Source organism: Vulpes lagopus, chromosome 1, assembly GCF_018345385.1.
Source record: "Vulpes lagopus strain Blue_001 chromosome 1, ASM1834538v1, whole genome shotgun sequence".
Lineage (NCBI taxonomy): Eukaryota > Metazoa > Chordata > Mammalia > Carnivora > Canidae > Vulpes > Vulpes lagopus.
This window is the reverse complement of record NC_054824.1, coordinates 80,632,321-80,651,396: the sequence shown is the minus strand read 5'-3', so window position 1 is coordinate 80,651,396 and position 19,076 is coordinate 80,632,321. Positions and strand designations below refer to the sequence as shown.

The 19,076-nt window shown below is 39.2% G+C and overlaps 1 protein-coding gene across 1 annotated transcript in view; it reads right to left on the bottom strand.

The window, feature by feature from the left end:
* Positions 1-14,528: 14,528 nt before the first annotated feature.
* The window catches only part of FSTL1 (follistatin like 1), a 52,681-nt gene continuing 48,133 nt past the window's right edge, over positions 14,529-19,076 (bottom strand). Inside the window, exon 11 of the mRNA XM_041752812.1 lies at positions 14,529-17,245. Within this exon, the coding sequence (XP_041608746.1) occupies positions 17,201-17,245 (45 nt within the window). The 3' untranslated portion in view covers positions 14,529-17,200. The remainder of the gene's footprint in view (positions 17,246-19,076) is intronic.

Genomic DNA, 19,076 nt, shown 5'->3' with positions numbered 1-19,076 from the left:
GATCTCTAAGGTTCCTTCCAGCTCTAACATATCAGGAATCTATTCCATGTCATGATTCCATGAATAATACAGAGTGTGTGGCTATATTCCTCACAACTCTCAGCTCCTACTTATAATAACTCTGCCCAGACTAGTAGGTACTTGTGGCAGGAAGAATAGACTGATTTACTAAAAATCTGTTTCTGCCTTTCTGATTTGCCTTCCTGGATTTCTGAGACTAGAGAATAAGAAACTACCTTTCCAAGATTTGCATTCTGGGAATGACCTAAAAACTCTGCCAATCAGATACATTTGCTCAAGGATTAAATTACCAACTGATTGAAGTGGGGAGAAAGGCGATAATACATGTGGCATCCTTTCTTTTGCTAGTGTGAACCTAGCAGGTGCAGTTTGGCTCTGGAGTCTATTTGCAGTGATGACTTCCCGATTTACTGGCTTCCTGATATGAAAGAGACAGCAGCTCCACTGGCCAATTAGCTCTGAAGTGCTGTTCTGAGCCCTAGCTTAATGTGAGGAAGGACTGAACATACACATTACAAGTCTCACCTGTGCCCTACTTTGGGCTCATTCCTCCACCCTTCCAGTGACTTTGTAGACCTCTAATTCTCTGTACCAAATTCCTTACTGCTTGAAATAGCTAGAATTATTTATCTATTATTAAAACCTATCTGATACAACATTCACTGGTCTTTACAAATACTTTACTAGCTTCATTTCTTCTTGACATCCTCAGTGTCTACAGAAGAGTTATGGGTCCACCCTTTCACTGATGTTACCCTCTCCTGCCATTTCTCCTTTGTAGAAATTGGTTTACCAGTTTTGTAATAACACAGAGCAACTAGAGGATCAAAACTCCTTGTATGAGAGAAGAGTCTCTGTGGATTGGGCTGAAATTTCTGAGGGGACTCCATCACTCTTACTAAGAAATGTGGATTTCACAGATGAGGCTATCTACAAGTGCTCAGCTATCACACCAAATAGAAGAGGTGAAAGTATAATTAAGCTAATAGTAGAAGGTAAGGAAATTTTTTTTAAGGTAAGGGAATTTATTAGATGAACTTGTTTTCAAGCTCACTCTCTGTTTATAGGGATGAAATTTTAAGAGTCCTCTTCTACCTTCAAAACAGAAGGTGTTCTGTTTTTTTCTTTTCAGATTATCACAGGCTCTTCTCATATCCATCATGAAATTCAGGTATTTGCAATGTCAGTTCATCTTAGCTGAAAATATTGCTCTGAACCAAAGTTGCTATATCTGTACCTGTCTATATTACCCATTCATTCAAACAAGCAAGCAAAATATATATACAAAAAAATCACCCCACAACACGTTGGCCTTATCCCAGATTCACCAAACAAATTTTAACACCGAAAACCCAAAATGTTACATAACATAATTCTCCTACGTGAATTATACCTTCACCTCTTCCATATGGTGTGATGGCTGAGCACCTGTAAGTGGCCTGACTAGAACCTCCAGTACAGTGCTGAATAGATGTGAGAGTAAACATTCTTGTTTTGTTTTTTATCTCAATGACGAAGCATTCATTCTTTAATTATTAAGTGTGGTGGTTGCTGTGGATTATTTATAGGTGGACTGTTATCAGATTGAGATTGTTGTCTTCTATTACCAATTTACAGAGTGTTTTTTTTTTATCATGAATGAATTTAGGATTTTGCCAAATGCTTTTCCTGTATGTATTAAGATGATTGTGTTATCTTTGTCCTTTATTCTGGTAATATGGTATATTACACTGATTTTTGCGTATTGAACTAACCTTCCTGGAATATATTCCTGGAATATATCACATTTGACCATGGATATAATCCTTTTTAGATGCTACTGGGTTCTGTTTGCAGGTATTTTGTTAAAGATTGTGCCTATATTTATAAAAGATATTGGTCTGTAGTTTTCTTGTGATCTTTGTCTGGTTTTGGTATCAGGATAATACTGGTCTCATGGAATAAGTTGAAATGTATTCCCTTATCTTCTGTGTTGAAGTTACTAACTTAAGTTGAAGGTTAGGTTATTGATTTAAGATATTTCCTCTTTTTTATTTTTATATATTTTTTAAAGATTATTTATTTGAGAGAGAGAGAGAGAGAGAGAGCACACACATGAGCAAGGGGAGGAGGAGAGGGGGAGGAGAGAGAGAATCTCAAGCAAACTCCCTCCTGACCATGGAGCTGGATGCCAAGGTCAGTCTGATGACCATAAGATTACAACCTGGGCAGAAATCAAGAGTTTGATGCCTAACCAACTGAGCCACAAGTGCCCCTGTTTCTTCTTTTTTAATTTGTGCATTTACCATAGTAAATCCCTCTGGGCACTGATTTAGCTACATCTCATACATTTTGGTATGTTATGCTTGCATCCTCATTCTTCTCAAAGTATTTTCTAAATTTCCCTTGAGATTTCTTCTTTAACCTATTGGTTATTTGGGATTGTGTCATTTAATTTACGTGTACTTTTTATTTTCTAAATTTCATTCTGTTATTGAGTTCTAATTTCATCACATTTTAATAAGCTTTGAAAATGTGAAGTGCAAATTTTCCAATTTTGGGTTTTTTGTTTTGTTTTGTTTTTTTACTCATCCTCCCACCTACCTCCTCTCTGGCAACCACCAGTTTGTTCTCTGTATTTGAGTTTGGTTTTTGTCTCTTTTCTTCTTTGTAACTTTGTTCTTTGTTTTCAAAATTGTTTTGGCTATTCTGTATTCCTTGCCTTGCCATATGAATTTTATGATCAGCATGTCAACCTCTGACCAAAAGCAAGATGGGATTTTGATAGGGATAGCAATGAATCTGTAGATCCATTTGGATAGCATTGCCATCTTAATAATATTAAATTTTTGACCCATGTGATACTTTTCCATTTATTTAAAATGAAAAAAATTTTTTTAAAATTTTAAGTGAAATGTGGAGGCCCTTAGGTCTAACGAACTTGGAAAGAAAAAGACTGCTATGCGACACACAAGAGTAGTGAAGTCAACATTAGTATAATTTTGTTATTATTGTATTCTTGAAAGGTGTAATGGCTCAGGCCCATCCTACTGCAAGGAAGAAAGATAAGAGAAAAAAATGAGGAAGAGAAAAGAGGAAATAAGGGAAGACAAAGGAGAGGGACAGAGGCATGGAAGGAGAGAATGCAACATGTATTGAAAGCTTAGATAAAAGAAAATATTTATCTCACTTAGTGGCTTATAGATCTTTCATGACCTTAGCAAGAAATGTTCAGGAGAGCAATCATCCAGCAACCAGAGCAGAAAAGATTGAAGATTGATAATAATTGTATCTTTTTATGGCATTTCTTATGAGGATTAAAATATTTAATAAAGTCAGATTTCCTAGCATAATTCCTGGGAATTGTACCTAACAATAAATGTTAGGTGTTATTGTCATTAAAAATGTTCTTGTTTTTATTTTTATTAGTTAATCATGTCAAGAATGTTTGTTTTTAAGAGAATAGGATTATAGATTGTGCCCTTTATGCTTTGCTCCAGAGCCATAAAACCACTAACTAATAATGGGCAAAATTAAAAATAAAAAATCATGAAAATCTGTTTAAACAAGCTGATCAGGCATAATTGTCTGGGTATAAAAAGGCAAAAACAAGAAGAGGAAACTAAAAAGATAAACTTATTTTACTTTACATATGTACTGATTATGAAAAATTCAGACAAGATTGTAAGAAGAAAGAATAATTTTTCCTTCCTATGAGTTTATAATAATAAATATATATTTTCCTAAATAAAGAAAAATATAATATGGAGGAATTAGGCTTCAGAGAAAAGGAACAGATTCATATAGTAAAAGATCGAATAATTAGAATCTTACCCTAAGATGAAAAAATTAGGAGATTATTTTATTTTGGCCTTAGTTATTTCAAGGATCTTCATAAAATAGATACTGACTTGCTCGTGATATTTATGGAGGAAATAATAAAATGACATAGTAATAAGTTAAAGCTTCAAGATTTTAAAATATCATTTAACATTTTTTCAAAACTGGAGTAGGTTAATGATAAAAAGGATTGAATCTCTAACCAGGTGTGTGTGTGTATGTGTGTGTGTGTGTGTGTGTGTGTGTGTATTCTATGGGTACAATAAAAATAGTAGTGAATAGTTAAATAGAACTCTTAATTGGTTTCAGTTGCTGTTCTAGGATTTTACATATATTTATTTATTTAATCATTGTAGGACCCAAATGAGGTAAGTCATATTATTATCGACATATAAGTAGGTTTAACAGATTTAGTAAATAAAAATAGAGGATTCCCAGTTAAATTTGAATTTTAGATAAACAACAAACATCACTACAAATGGCCAGAATGTTGTTATTTATCTAAAATTCATATTTAGCGGATTGTCCTATATTTTATCTGGCAAACCTATATTTAATAGATGAGGAAGCTGAAGCTTAGAGATGGTGGGGATGGAACATGCAGACCTCACTGGAATGCAGAAGAGAGGGAATTGGAACCATGTTCTTTGGAGACCCCTCCCTATCCTATTGTTATGTGTCTCTGGGAAGCCAGTTGGAACCAATCATCTATTAATTCAACAAATATTAGTAGAATGCTTAGTTGGTTGCAGACATTGGCATTGCACCATGAAGATAAACAAGACTGAAGTAGTTCCTGCCCTTTGTGCTGTGGACAGGTTAGTGGGGAAGACAGATTAAATGAGTGCACACTGCAGGAGGAAAGGAGTTACGATGAAGAGAAATTGGGTGCAGCAGGAGTATGCAGAGGGCCTTCTCACCTGGTTTAGGAGGATAGCATTGGGTAGGGTGGTGGTACTCAAGCAGTGACCGCAGACCAGCAACATTGGCACTATCTGGGAGCTTGTTGGAAATGCAGATTTTCAGGCCTCACCCAAGACCTGTTGAATCAAATACTCTGGGGGGTAGGCTTAACAATTTGTGTTTTAACAAGGCCTCCAGGTGATTCTGACCCACTTTTGAGTTCAAGAACCACTCCTACAGGGCACCAACTCTCAAGGATGGTGAAGACACTTAAAGAATCTCTGGCCTATCTCTCCCCAGGAGAAAGGGTGCCATCTCCTAACTAAAAGTCACAGGCAGCAAGTAAGGAAAGCAGATCTCCTGGCTCCTTGCTCCATTCCAGTAAAACAAAGATAATTCAACAGACTCAGAGACTTAAATGTTCTATTTTGAGTTGTCCTTTCCTTTAAAGGGGAAAAAAGTAGGAATTACTTATTCCCCAGACTATTAAGCCTTTCCATATATTCAGAAATAGAGGTTTTTGACCATTACAGTGGGAGCCACAGATTCTTTTCTGAGATACTAGAAAAAGTTATTAATAAGCTGACTTCAAAGAAATCCCTGTTTTTGTCCCCCTAAATGTCAACACCTAAAAATGCCTTGGTATCCTAGAAATGCCTAGAAGGCCCCTATATTTTACTCTTCTTCCTTTTTAACTCCATTCATGGACTTATTTGTATAAAGCCCTTTGAGATCTGGCACCTGCCTGTTTTTCCACCCTCATAGCTCACTGGTTTTCAACATGTGGCTATTGTCATCACTTTCAGCTGACTGACTTATCATGGTTTTTAGATTGTTTTTAGTTTTTCATTCTACCAAGTCCTTGCAGAGACTCTGCCTATGCTTAGGCCACCTTTCCTTTTTGGACTGCCTCATGGACTTCTAGTCATACTTCAAGATTTCACACAGATGTTAAGCCCTTCTTAAATCTCCTCCTGTCATTTCCATTTATTCAATATTTCATTCATTCATCAAATATTTGTTGGACTATAACTTTGTGCCTGATACTCTTTTAAGCATTGGGTGTACAGCAATAAACAAAACAAATTCCTTCCCTTACGGAGCTTATATGCTAGTAGTGGGGTAAAATAGGCAGTAAGTAAAGAGATCATTAAAATATGTAGTATGTCACTGTATAAGTCCATTCATATGAGATACAAAAATAGGCAAAATTAATCTATGCTGCTTACCCTTGGAGTGTGTAAGGGGGACAGTGGCTATGAGAGAGCATGAGAGTATCTGGAGGTGTTGGTAATATTCTGTTTATTGGTCTGAGTGCTGGTTACATGGTTGTATTTGGTTATGAAAATTAATTGAGCTGGACACTTACATGTACTTTTCTGTATGTATATTATATTTCAATACAAAGTAAATATGTAGTATATCAGATGGTGAAGAGTCATATAGAGAAAAATAAAGCAGGGAAGGCATATTGGAAAAAGGAGAGTGGAGGAGGAGGGAACAAGGGTTGTGATTCTCCATAGGCTGTCCAAAGAAAGCCTCACTGAGAGGCTAAATTTTAACAAGGATTTGTAAGAGGTGAAGGAGCCAGCCCTTGGGGTGGGCAAGGGCTGGTGGATTTGAGCAACAGCAAGGAGGCCATTGGTTGGAATGGAGAGAACATGAGGAGAGTGTAAGAGATCATATCGGAAAGATAACAGGAGGCTGGAATGTGTGGTGCTTTGACACTGCAAGGGTTTTGCTTTTGTTCATACTATGAGAAGCTATGGAAAGCTATAGGAAAGTTTTCAACAAAGGAGTAAAATGACCTGACATATTTTAAAAGTATGTTTCTGGCCACTTTTTAGAAAATATTCAAGAAGGACAAGGATGAGAGCAGGGTGACCAGTTGGAAGATTATTATAATAATCTAGGTAAACAAAAGATGATGACTTGTCCAAGGTGGTAGTAGCGGAAGTGGTGAGAAGAGTGAGGTATGTACATATTTTTGAAGGCAGAGCAGGTAGGACTTACTGACAGATTAGATGATGGGTGTGCAGGAAAAGAGCAATGTCTGAGGTTTTTGCCCTGCAACTGGGAATGTGGAGTCACCATTTATTCTGATCAGGAAGTTTGGAATTTGGTTTGGGGTGTGTTAAGTTAGAGATGCCCATTTCAGACTATTGAAGGGCCATGTTGAATTGATGGTCGGATATGAATTGGAGTTTAGGAGAGAAGTCCAGGCTTGCAACATACAATGGAGTGTTGTCAACCTATAGATGGTATTTCAGATTGTAAGACTAGATGAGTTTACAAGGGAGCTGTCATAGATAGAAAAGAGTAGAAGGCCAGGGACTAAACCCTGGAACCCTCCAACACGTATATGTCAGGGAGATGAAGAGAAACCAGCAAAGGGAAATGAGAAGGAGAGGATAGTAAAGTAGAAGGGAAACTAGGAATCTGTTGTGACCTGGAAGCCAGATGAAGGAAATGTTTCAGGGATGAAGGAGTGATCACTTGTATCAGGAGCTGTACACAAGTCAACAAGAGGAGGACTAAGAATAGATTATTTGAAAGAAAGAACATGGGTAGCTGGGGAGGACTAGTAGATCACTAGAGAAGTAACACAGAGGACACCTTGCTCCAGAGGGGAGCAGCAGAGAAATGTGTGTTACTGAGAAAGTTATAGGGTTTCACTTTTTCTTTTTTTAGATGAGAGGAATAACAGTGTATTTGTATGTTGATAATGAACAAATGGAGAGGGTAGAGTTGATGTAGGAGGGAGGGAAGAATTACTGAGTAATGTCTCTCTGTAGGCAGAGGGATAGGGTCCTTGTACTGGGAGAAGGGTTTGCCCAGGTAAGATTATGTAAAAGGGGTAAGGCAGACTGTGTGGTGAGAAAAGTGAATGGTAGTGGGAGCTTCTACCCCACTAGCGGGGGTAGCGGGAAATTCTCATCTGTTGTTTCTAATTTTCTTAATGAAACAGGAGGCAAATCATCGCTGGATGTGAGGCTGAGGATGATGGTATTGGAGGTTTGAGGAGAAAGAATGAAATCGTCATCTAGAAGAGGAGGTGTGAATAAAGAAACATAACTGGCTTCCTGGGCAGCACTGAAGGTACTTTTGAGGTTTGTGGTAGTAAATTGAAAGTGATAGTACTTAGTGTGGTTGTGTGTTTTTCTCCAGCCACACTCAGTTGCTTGTGTGTGGGCACAGAATGGAAGGAAAATGGGGTTAACCAGACGTTGGGGTTTTGCCTTGCAAGTATGACAAAGGAAGACAGATATGTGCTAGCAAGTGATGATATACTTAGTCATAGGATCTAAGCTGGGTTAGAAAAGGGAAAGGTTGTAAAGCAGAGGAAGAGACAGTGAGAAAGCAGTAGGATCGTTGGGTTCAAGGTCCTAATGGCTGCCAAAAAATTTTTAGAGTCGGGTACTAGAGATAGTGAGCAGGAGGGGTAGAAAGTAGTGGAGAGTTTCAGTGCTTGAAATTGAGATAAGAGAGTGATTGTGGTTATTGCTAATGACAAAATCTAAACTCTAACCATGGAGAAGGTGGGTAAGATGAAAAGGAAAACAAGTTCCTTGGAGGAAAGAAGGTCCAGGTCCAAAGATGGTCAGTGAGTTGATCATACATGAGATAGTGACACCAAGAATTATGACAGAAGTAATGTTGGACAGCATGGCAGGGCCAGCAGCTAAAATCAAGGAATCATGGTGGAGAGCAGTAGAAGACTGTACATGGAAGGGTAGTGAACAGAAAAGTCTAATGAGATGAGATTATAAGCTAGTTATAAGCTAGATGTGTTTAGAGAGGAGGGAGAGAGAATGATGTAGAAGCCATATGAGAAGGAATTCACTTACGTCAAGTGTGTGAAGGATGTTAGAAAAAAACCAGTACCACGTGAAAGGACTATAAGACGTGTCATCAGAGGAAAGACTGAAACTATAGAGCTCCCCTATTTTGTCTCTCAAAGGCCTATATGTCAAAGTCTTGTTTCTTTATCTCTAATTCTGTTTTCGTTATAAGATTTGCTTTCATTTGAATTTATGTCTCTCACATGTTAAATGCTCTGAGTAGCATTTAAAAATCTTAACTGCAAAATAAAAGACAATTAAAAGCCTGACGAACTATCTGTGTTGTGTATGTTTTATTGATGTGGTATTTCAGGGACAATTTATTGGAAAGTACAGGGCAAAGCAGGTTTCCTCCTGGCCACTTTTTCCTTTGTGGTAATGATAGTACATGGCCACTTTGCTAATACAGAGGAGGGCCTGGACAAGGGACATCTTCCTAAAGCTGATTATGGATGGGATCATTATATTTGTAAAATCCATCTCTGGGCATTATTGGACAAAGGCTACGGAAATCTTGGAAAGTCAAAGAAAGAGTAACTCTTCAACTTTACTAACTTTCCCAGTTGATTTAAGCTTTATTATTCCTAAGTCTCACCTTCCAGTCTCTCCCTTCTTTATGCTTTTTGCACAGATTCTCCCTTTCTGTTCCTTTTGGAAGTGGTAGAGGGTAGAGGATGGTATCTGTCCTGGGCCTTGGAGGGATCAAGATTAGGTTATAAGAGGGGGGAAAAAAGCATATAAGAGAAAAGCCATCACAGAAAACTGTCTAAAAACCAGAGATTAAAAAAAAAAAAAAAAGAACCAGAGATTTTAATTGGCTCACAACCCATTTTTTTGGATCAGCAGATTCAGGTGATAAAGTAATTTCAGTGGAGATAAGATACATACTGCTTCTCAAACCTCTGTGTAGAATGTCACAGGAAGGCACAACCAAGTAGATTGTGATCTGCATTCTGAAGGTAAGTTTTCCCCAGGCCAACGCTTTGAGATGTGTGCTAGAGGTTGTAGGGAACCCACAATGATGGGCATGCCTCTTGGATGTCTCATCTCTGGGGAGACCAAGTTGGACTGGGGATCACATTTCAGGGAATTTCAGAGGCCTGGCCTGAACTTCACCCATATATTGTTAAAACGACAACAATAATGCAACTGATGGATAACTTAACTCTACATCTGAAACTAATGATATACGATATATTGGCTAATTGAATTTAAATTTTTTAAAAAGTGAGAGATTGTGTAGACAGTTATTAGAACTAAATGCAGGAACTTATGAATTACTTATATGTACTCAGCAGTTATATAATAGTTTTTAAAATAAAGGGAAACATTGCAGGAAGGTAAAATGAATATGAGAGGGACCCAGGTTTGAATTCTGACTCTGCTCCTTGCTAGCTGTGTGGTCTTAGAAAAGTTCCTGAAATTTTATGAACTGCATGTTCCTTATCTGTAAAATATATTTTTACAGGGTCATCATGAGAATTTATAAGAATATATAATAAGTGGAAAATAATTGGTAGGGACTTTGTGCCAGGGACTATTCAAAAAAAAATTGTATACTCATTGAATTATATGCTCATTGAATCCTCAAGAAAAGAAAAAGAATGAGTTAAATACTATTATGATGTTACTTTAAAGAGAAACCAGACAGGGAAAGGTTCAATCACTTCCAGAAGTGTAAAGGGCCTGGTCAGTCAGAGCCAGGATTTAAACCCAGAAACCTGGTTGTTAAACATATTGTCTCTCAATAAGGTATTAATCACAAGAACATTGTTTGGGTATAGGTTGATTAGAAAGAAGTTGAGACATGAGACTAGAGATGACTGGCATTTATGAAAGACAAAGAGTATGTGAGAATATAATATTACTGGTGACCAGCTTTAACTGTGGAATCCAGTGGAAGAATTTTGGAACAGACTTTTTGTTTTGAGTGGTCCCTACTCCTTGGAAAAGGACAAATTCTGTTGACTTGTATGATTTAAAACTGGGCTAGGAACTAGAAGGATAAAGTCTCTTTTCTTTTGAAGGCAAAAATTTCCTTTCAAGTATGTTTCATCTTTTTTGATAGTTTTATACAAATTTCTCGTTTAAATATTGTATTTTTACCATTAACAATCTTGTCTCTTATTTTCTTGACAATACATTCTTTTTTACAGGCCCTAATTATTGTCCAGTTTCTGGGTGTTTCATATCTGACCACAGCAGGTCAGATAAGACCTGTATATGCCAGTAATAACCATTAGGTGCATTTCTTGTTTTTTTCTCCTACATTCATATAGCCTGTTCTCCAGCAAAGTTATACTACTTTATTTCATACATGTATGGTGGTTCCTTCTCAGTTTTGTCCTCTCCAAAGAATCCACAGCATCATTTCCCATCTGAATTGTCTACATGCTGTGTATGTGAATCTCATATATGAATCCAGCCCATTATGCCTTTCTTCTGTGTATACTTTTTGTTAATGATGCCATGAGGAAGCAGAAGAAATATACAAACCCAAAGTTTTGTGAAGAGTTCTCTTTCTCTATGGTGGATCCTCCCAACTCAACATTTTTTCCCTCACAAATTTTCCATGTAGACTGTGTTGCCTACACAACTCAACATTTTTTCCCTCACTTACACATTACACATGTAGACTGTGTTGTCTACACAAAGGAATACTATCTCTACACTGTCTATTCCCGGATTTGCACCTCCAGGCCAGAGCTCTTCCAGAAACTGCCCACCTGTTCACAAGGTATCTCTATTTGGATGTCTTAGGCAATTCAGATTCAACCTGTGCAAAACCTAATTCATCATTTTCCATTCCTTCTTTCCTACCCCAACCAAGCACCTTCTCCTGTTCCTTACCAATCTCAGGAAATGGCATGACTATCTACCAATTTGTCCAAGCTGGAAACTTGGAGCCATTCTTGACTGTTTCCTGTTCTTTAACTCCCATATGAATTTTCTACTAATCCCCATGGCCTATTATCTTAATTCAAACAACCATATTTCTCATTCCTGAAATAGCCTTCTATTCAAGCTACTATTCCTAGGTCTTACCACCCTTGTGAACAGAGAAAATAGCAATATATGAAGAACTATTACAAACCAATTAGAAAAAGACCAACAATCAATAGGAAAAGGAATTAAGGGTATGAAGGAAGAGGACAAGAACCAGTAATTCATAGAAAGATGCTTACCAGGACACCTGCACCCCGATGTTTATAGCAGCAATGTCCACAATAGCCAAACTGTGGAAGGAGCCTCGGTGTCCATCGAAAGATGAATGGATAAAGAAGATGTGATTTATGTATACAATGGAATATTACTCACCCATTAGAAACGACAAATACCCACCATTTGCTTCCACGTGGATGGAACTGGAAGGTATTATGCTGAGTGAAGTAAGTCAATCGGAGAAGGACAAACAGTGTATGTTCTCATTCATTTGGGGAATATAAATAATAGTGAAAGGGAATAAAAGGGAAGGGAGAAGAAATGTGTGGGAAATATCAGGAAGGGAGACAGAACATAAAGACTCCTAACTCTGGGAAACGAACTAGGGGTGGTGGAAGAGGAGGAGGGCGGGGGGTGGGGGTGAATGCGTGACGGGCACTGAGGGGGGCACTTGACGGGATGAGCACTGGGTCTTATTCTGTATGTTGGTAAATTGAACACCAATAAAAATAAATTTATTATTAAAAAAACTTTTAGATACAAGGTTGAGAAAAAAATGGGGCAGGAGATAATTTTTGATGGAGAAGAAGGAAGGAATTTGAATTTGGGGATCTGAGAAGGAATGTCCTGCAGAGTCAAGATCATTGATTAATTGCCTAAGTAAAGGGATTGTCAAATGGCAAAAAAAAAAAAAAAAGGAAGAAAGAAAGAAAGAAAAGAAAGAAAGAAAGATGCTTAATCTCACAAAGGGAGTAAGAAAATAAGTTTAAAATAAAGCAACAGTGGATTATCATTTTTCCATTATAGGAGACCCAAAGTTGAAAGACACGTGGTTCCAAAAATGTAGGTAAACAGACATCAGTGTATGTATTTTTGGTGCAAATGTAAATGGGTACAATTTCTTTGAAGGACAATTGATAATTATAAGTAAACTTACAAATGTACACATCTTTTAAGAGGATGGATCTTTTTTTTTTTTTTTTTGAGGATGGATCTTTTTTTTTTTTTTTTTTATAAAGATTTTATTTTATTTTTATTTTTTTATTTATTTATGATAGTCACAGAGAGAGAGAGAGGCAGAGACACAGGCGGAGGGAGAAGCAGGCTCCATGCACCGGGAGCCTGATATGGGATTCGATCCCGGGTCTCCAGGATCGCGCCCTGGGCCAAAGGCAGGCGCCAAACCGCTGCGCCACACAGGGATCCCGAGGATGGATCTTTTAATTGTATTTGACACAATTCTTTTTTACCATGTGCATATATTACTTTTTCAGTAAGAAATGTGTTAAATAGTTTTTAAAAATTAGCTTCTGTTGAAAGGAAGAGTCTTTCATTAGGGCAGTAGCATGATGCCTCCTGTTACATCATGGCACTGCCCCCAGCAGCAGTAGCCCTGGTTTCCTGTCTTCACGTCACACACCCATCCCATTTACTTCAGGGCTCTGATGGCATCTGCTTGGAGCTACTCACTTACTCATTCTTTTTCTTTCCTTCCTCCTTCCCCTTATTTCAGAGATAATTTAAGAGGACTGATGGGAACTTGATATAGGTACTCCAAAACTAAAGCTTATCAAAGTAATTTCTATTAATTTACACAAATCATAATACTACATTTTGATTACAAGAAACTTGCCACCTGAAGCTTCTTTCAGGCTATTTTTTTAAAAGATGTTATTTATTTATCCATGAAAGAAACAGAGAGAAGGCAGGGACATAGGCAGAGACATAGGCAGAGGGAGAAGCAGGCCCCTCACAGAGAGCCTGATGCGGGCTCAATCCCAGAACTCTGGGATCACGCCCTGAGCCGAAGCAGATGCCCAACCACTGAGCCATCCGCGCGTCCCCAGGCTATTTTTTTTTTCCCCAGGCTATTTTTAATTCATTTTCACTTCCTAACACATACATACTGTACTAGCAATGTCCCAGAGCATGGTAGAAGATTGGGAGAGGTCAGCCGGAATTTAAAAGTGGTTGTGGACAAGGTACTCTTCAAATTGGGTTTAAAGTTCCCTTCTGAGAATAAAAATTTGAAGAATCAAATTGATTATGAGCCCAGTAATCTATAAGCACTAACATAACCAGGGGTTGCCTTTTAATATTTGATTAGCATTTGAGTAATACCCCCAATCCAATCAAGGTGATCTGGCTCTAATTCCAGAACAGCAAGACTTCTCCACGTAGGACTAAAATGAAGAAAGCTTAAACCTCCTCAATCGGAATGAGCTCTTTTGGAAGATAGAATTCTTGGGGGTGTCAGACTTGAACAGGGAGGTGGAAAGCAAGCATTGGTCATGTGTCTTCAAGATGAACAGGGCGTTTTAACCAGCAATAGAGTTCATTTAGACGTGTTTACCCTTACGGGTTATGCATCAGGTGAGAGCCATCAAGGCTGTCCAGTCAGAGCCTGGCTCCCTGGGCCACTTGGCTTCTCAGTTTTACCTGCAGCCTGCCTCACCTGGTGTCATTTCACTCTTAAGACCTTGGGGGCTTTCGGGGCCATTTAGTTTAACCTCTTCCCAATACAGGAATGCTTCCTGACTTCTCATCACTTCCTTTTCCGGCTCCACCACTAAGGATTCTTCTAAATAAACTTGTTCTATTAGTCCCTGAGTAAGCTTGCCCTCCCAGCTGCAGATTAAATTCCCAGATTTTATCAGGAGAAACTCTTCAGGCCACTCTTAAGGCTACTGAAGGCCAAATCCACTCTTATAAGGTAAATGGTTAATATTGTCACAACAACTTTATTTGGTCTTAATGGGGGGGGGGAGGAAAACAATACAATGACTATTTTAATTTCTTTATTTATCAATAGTATCCAAAAAAAGGGGAGGGGGGAGAAAGAAAAGAATCAGGAGTTACAAAAACAAGTTAAATGCAATATGGAAGCCTACTAATACAAATACATTTCACAAACACATAGGCAACAGAAACATGTTCAAATTGCTTCTTGAAATTTGATTATTTAAAGACAAGTGTAAAGGAAAGACATTCAGATTTGTCCACATGGGCTTACTAGCAGGTGGAGGAGCCCTGCTTTCCAAAAACAGTGATGGAGTCCAGAGTCATGGCATGTGAGGTTTCCATGAACACTGAATCCTAACAGGCGCTGTAATATGTTAGTAAAATCATATACACACACTGAGAAAGCCCAAGGAAGCTTGCAGTCTAAGCCCTGTGTTTATAGAGAGCTGGAGGAACTGAACCTGATTTAATCCTATTTGCTCCATGCAAAGCTCTATGCAAGACTCCCCAAACTAGGCTATTTAGCAGCTTTCCATGAATGGTCATCAGATTGTGTGATTCTGTGGTGCAGACAATAGCGTCCCTGCTTACAGGAGAATGCAGATCGCTCTAGGGAAATCCATATTGCAGGGTAGGGCGGTCTTAGATGGCGACCACTGTCCTAAATGTAACTGGTGAGGAGACACTTTGGCTTCTTGCTTTAAACAAACTGGTATTCCCACCCTCTCTCTCTCAGGGTCCAAGAGCCGGCAAAACTCAGTCAAGGTGTGCTGCTGGGAGTTCTCCAAGGCAACCGGACAGGGAGGTACATTTCAGAATGCACAAGTGGGGCTTGAAGAGAGCTTTTAAATGGAATGTATACAAAAGCTCAGAATTCTAAACAAAATGGAACATTCTCCTTTTGAAGGAGAACAAGGAAACTTGTTTAGAGGGAAAGTTGAGCACAACTTTCTCAGAGTTGCCTGTGCAGTGCAATCTATGTAATTTCCCCCTCATGGTCTGTAATCTGCCTCCTGAAAATGAGATCTTGTGTCCAGTTTTTAATCTTAGTTGTTCCAAATGCATCTTAAACATGGTAAATAGTGGGGTTAATACTCAGAGTCCAAAAGACAGGAATGATGGACTTCTCCCCAGTCACAGTTTGAACACTCAATTTCCATTTTTCCCTCCTCTTAAAATGTGAAACCATCTTTTATCCTCATCTTGAAAGGGTAAAGCTATTTCTGTTTCCAAGAAAGTTAAAGATGGAGCACAGAAGTGAAGGCAAAGTTGGGAGTGGTTCTCCTTCCCATTCTCTTCCTGGACAGACTTTACCCGAGAGGGCTGTACATCGCAGCACAGCCCAGGCAGCCATCCAGACTGAGGTCAGATTTGGTCATCTTGGTTTTGGCCATCTGACCCTTTTGTTGTAATAGTAAGGTTTCATTTATCCTAAGAAGAAGGAAAATCATAGGAACCTGTACTCTTCTGGACCAATGATCAGAACCACAGAATTTATAATTTATCAAAGTGATAAGTTAATGCATTCCTACTTGCTCAATGAGGAAAACAGAGGCCCAGAAACAGGAAAAGACAGGGCCAAAGTCACTCTCCTAGTTAGTGGTGGATCAAAGAGCATATTAATAGGCACACAAATCCGAGCTCTGCTTGGCTGCACTTGTCTCCATCCTTTGGAATACTGATTTGCATGAACTTATTAGAATAAATGGAAACAAATTAGCTTTTTGGACCTTAAAAGGTTTGTACGGAGACTGAGACGCTTTGTATTCCCCTGGCTTCTGTCTGAGGCACCCGCTGGCAGACTGCTGATACACTGGAAGCCAGGGGGACAAAACTCCGGGCTGCATCTAATATGTTGGAAGGTGGGAGGAGTCTGGGTTATAGCGGTCCCTGCACCAGAAAGAACCCCAGACTCTCCCATCTCTGAAATGGTAGGACTACTGAAAAATAATTACAAAAGCTTAATTTCTAGTCAAGAAAATAAAATAATAAAAAAACAACAATAATATAATGATAATAATTGAAGAATGAAGTCAACTTGCCAAAAAACAATTTTACAGAAAAATAGCACCTTTGGTAAAAAGTATTTCAAAAATTTGGTTAGGTCTCTAAGGGACTCAAAGTATACAAGTATCTGCATCATTTGTGTGCACCCTCCCAGAAACTCCAAGTTTAAGGGACACCAGATAACTAGAAGGATGTATCTAGAAGCAGTGGTTGGGGCCATGAGAAGCACAGATGCTGGAGGTCTATTATGCTGATGGCAACAGGAAGGGCTGGACGCAGAATGCGTTCCTCTCCCCTGAGCTTCCCAAACCCCACCTCTGGGGCAGCCTGCAGAGTTCTCTCTGGCATTGCTTGCACTATCCGCAGCATGTTTATAGCTGTGGCAGACTGTGGTTCAGATCTGGGTCCGCTCCTCTCCCAACCCTGATGCAGTATCCTTGTCTCCAGCCCCTGAGCACCATTTACAGTTGCTCTCAAAGCACTCCTAGAAATGAAGGCTATGGCCCTTCTCCTCCTAGCTGGCCGCCCCCATTTCCTTTATTGCAAAACAAATAGACAAAATAAAAACTCATTGCTATACAAACAAATACTGGTGATTTGGCGATTGTAGCAGACACTTGCATATATTGGACTCAGCGCTGAAGTGGAAGAGAAGGTGCCAGACTCTGGACACCTTCCCAGGCACCTTCCCAGGTGCCTCCTCTTTAGATCTCTTTGGTGCTCATTTTCTTGGTCTTTTCAGCTGTTTCCTTTGAGAAGCAGGAGAAAAGAAGCATTGTGAATTATTAAAAAAAAAAAAATCACTGGCATCTATCTAGTCCTCAAGATTTTATACGGTATTGACAGGTACATGCCCCTGCTAATATTAGTTCTGTTTACTTGTCTGTCTCTTCTGTGGATGAGAACAACCTGAGGACAAAGATCATGTCTTATTTTTGACATGGTCACACCAGGGCTGTCACTGAATTAACGGCTGACCCTATCTGAATGCCTATGGAACAACAGGTCGACAGGATTATCCCCATTTTATTTTATTTTTATTTATTTATTTTTAAAGATTTTATTTATCTATCATGAGAGACAGAGAGAGAGAGAGAGGCAGAGACATGGGCAGAGGGAGAAGCAGGTTCCCTGCGGGGAGCCTGATGCAGAACTTGATCCCAGGACCCTGGGATCACAACCTGAGCCGAAGGCAGACGCTCAACCACTGAGCCACCAGGCGCCCCTAGTTTTGCTAGATGAGGGAAGTCCAACAGAAAATGCCATATGATTTCTGTTATGATAGTATATGATTCTAGTATATGATAGTATAGTATATACCATACTATAGAATAGTATATGATTCGATTTGTGTATGTGCAGAACAGGCAAGCCTCTAGAGTTAGAAAGTAGATGAGTAGTTGCCAAGGGCTGGGCGAAGAGAGAATGTGGAGTCATTTCCAATGGGCCTGGGGATTCTTTCTGGGATAATGAAAATGTTCTGGAATTAAGCAATAGTGATGATTGATAATCTAGTGAATATACTAAAAACCACTGGATTGTATATTTTAAACGGGTGAATTTTATGGTATATAAATTCTATCTCAATAAAAAAATTAATTAGGAAATAAAAAACAACAGTGCTGGGCATCCAGCAGACACGGTTGGTCTCCCGTCCATAGCCCCTTGCCTTTAACATTTCTAACTGGCATGGCTTCTTACTGCCAGCACCTGCAACTCTTTGCCTGAGGCTTTCTCTGGCTGCTGGAGCCTGCTCTGCCCACACATGCTGGCAGGCCAGAAATGCCAGGGAATTCATGTTGCTGGTGGCAGCCTTGCCATTGGCAGATGGGAGTCTGTGGAGGAACACCCCCGCTTGCTTCCCCCTCAGGCATGGGAACTCTGTCCCCGAGCTCCACAACAGGACAAGCTCCACACGCCCACAGTGGTTACATGCCTGGATATACAATCTTTATTGCTTCCTTCCCTTCCTGGGCTTGCTTCCCAACTCCCCTTCTGGTGTCTCCTAGGATTGCTAAATCAACTATTTGTACTCGAGTCCTTGCCTTAGTGTCTGCTTTGTCAGGGAACTCACATAAAACAGAGACCCAGAAAAATGTAAGCTATTATAATTTACTCCCCCCTCCCACTGTCTACTCTGATCATTTCCCCCACCCCAGAGGGAAGGAATTTCTTTTAGGTTCTTTTTTTCTTTTATGTGATCAGACTCTTCTGGAGACTCAGAGCTGATGATATATGGAAAAACAGAAGGCTAGGAGCTTCTGCTTTGGCTTAAGAAACTGACATGAGGTTTCTATGTTATCAGTGACAATAATGCCAAAATGCATATTAAAAACTGTCAATGAATATGAGCAATTATTTTTGAGCAATTAATATGAATAATTATTTTCAAGTCCAATACTTCATGTCAGTAGTTTAGCAGTTCTTGTGACTGTTACATTCCCTCGGAACTTAAGGCAGAGAGAAGGCTTGTATACCAGACCCAGTCTACAGACAGGTGACCTGAGGCACAAGGTCCTTTGTTCACTACATGGTAAGCCAGCGGGAAGACAGGCCTCAGAGCCTGCACACCCAAGTTCC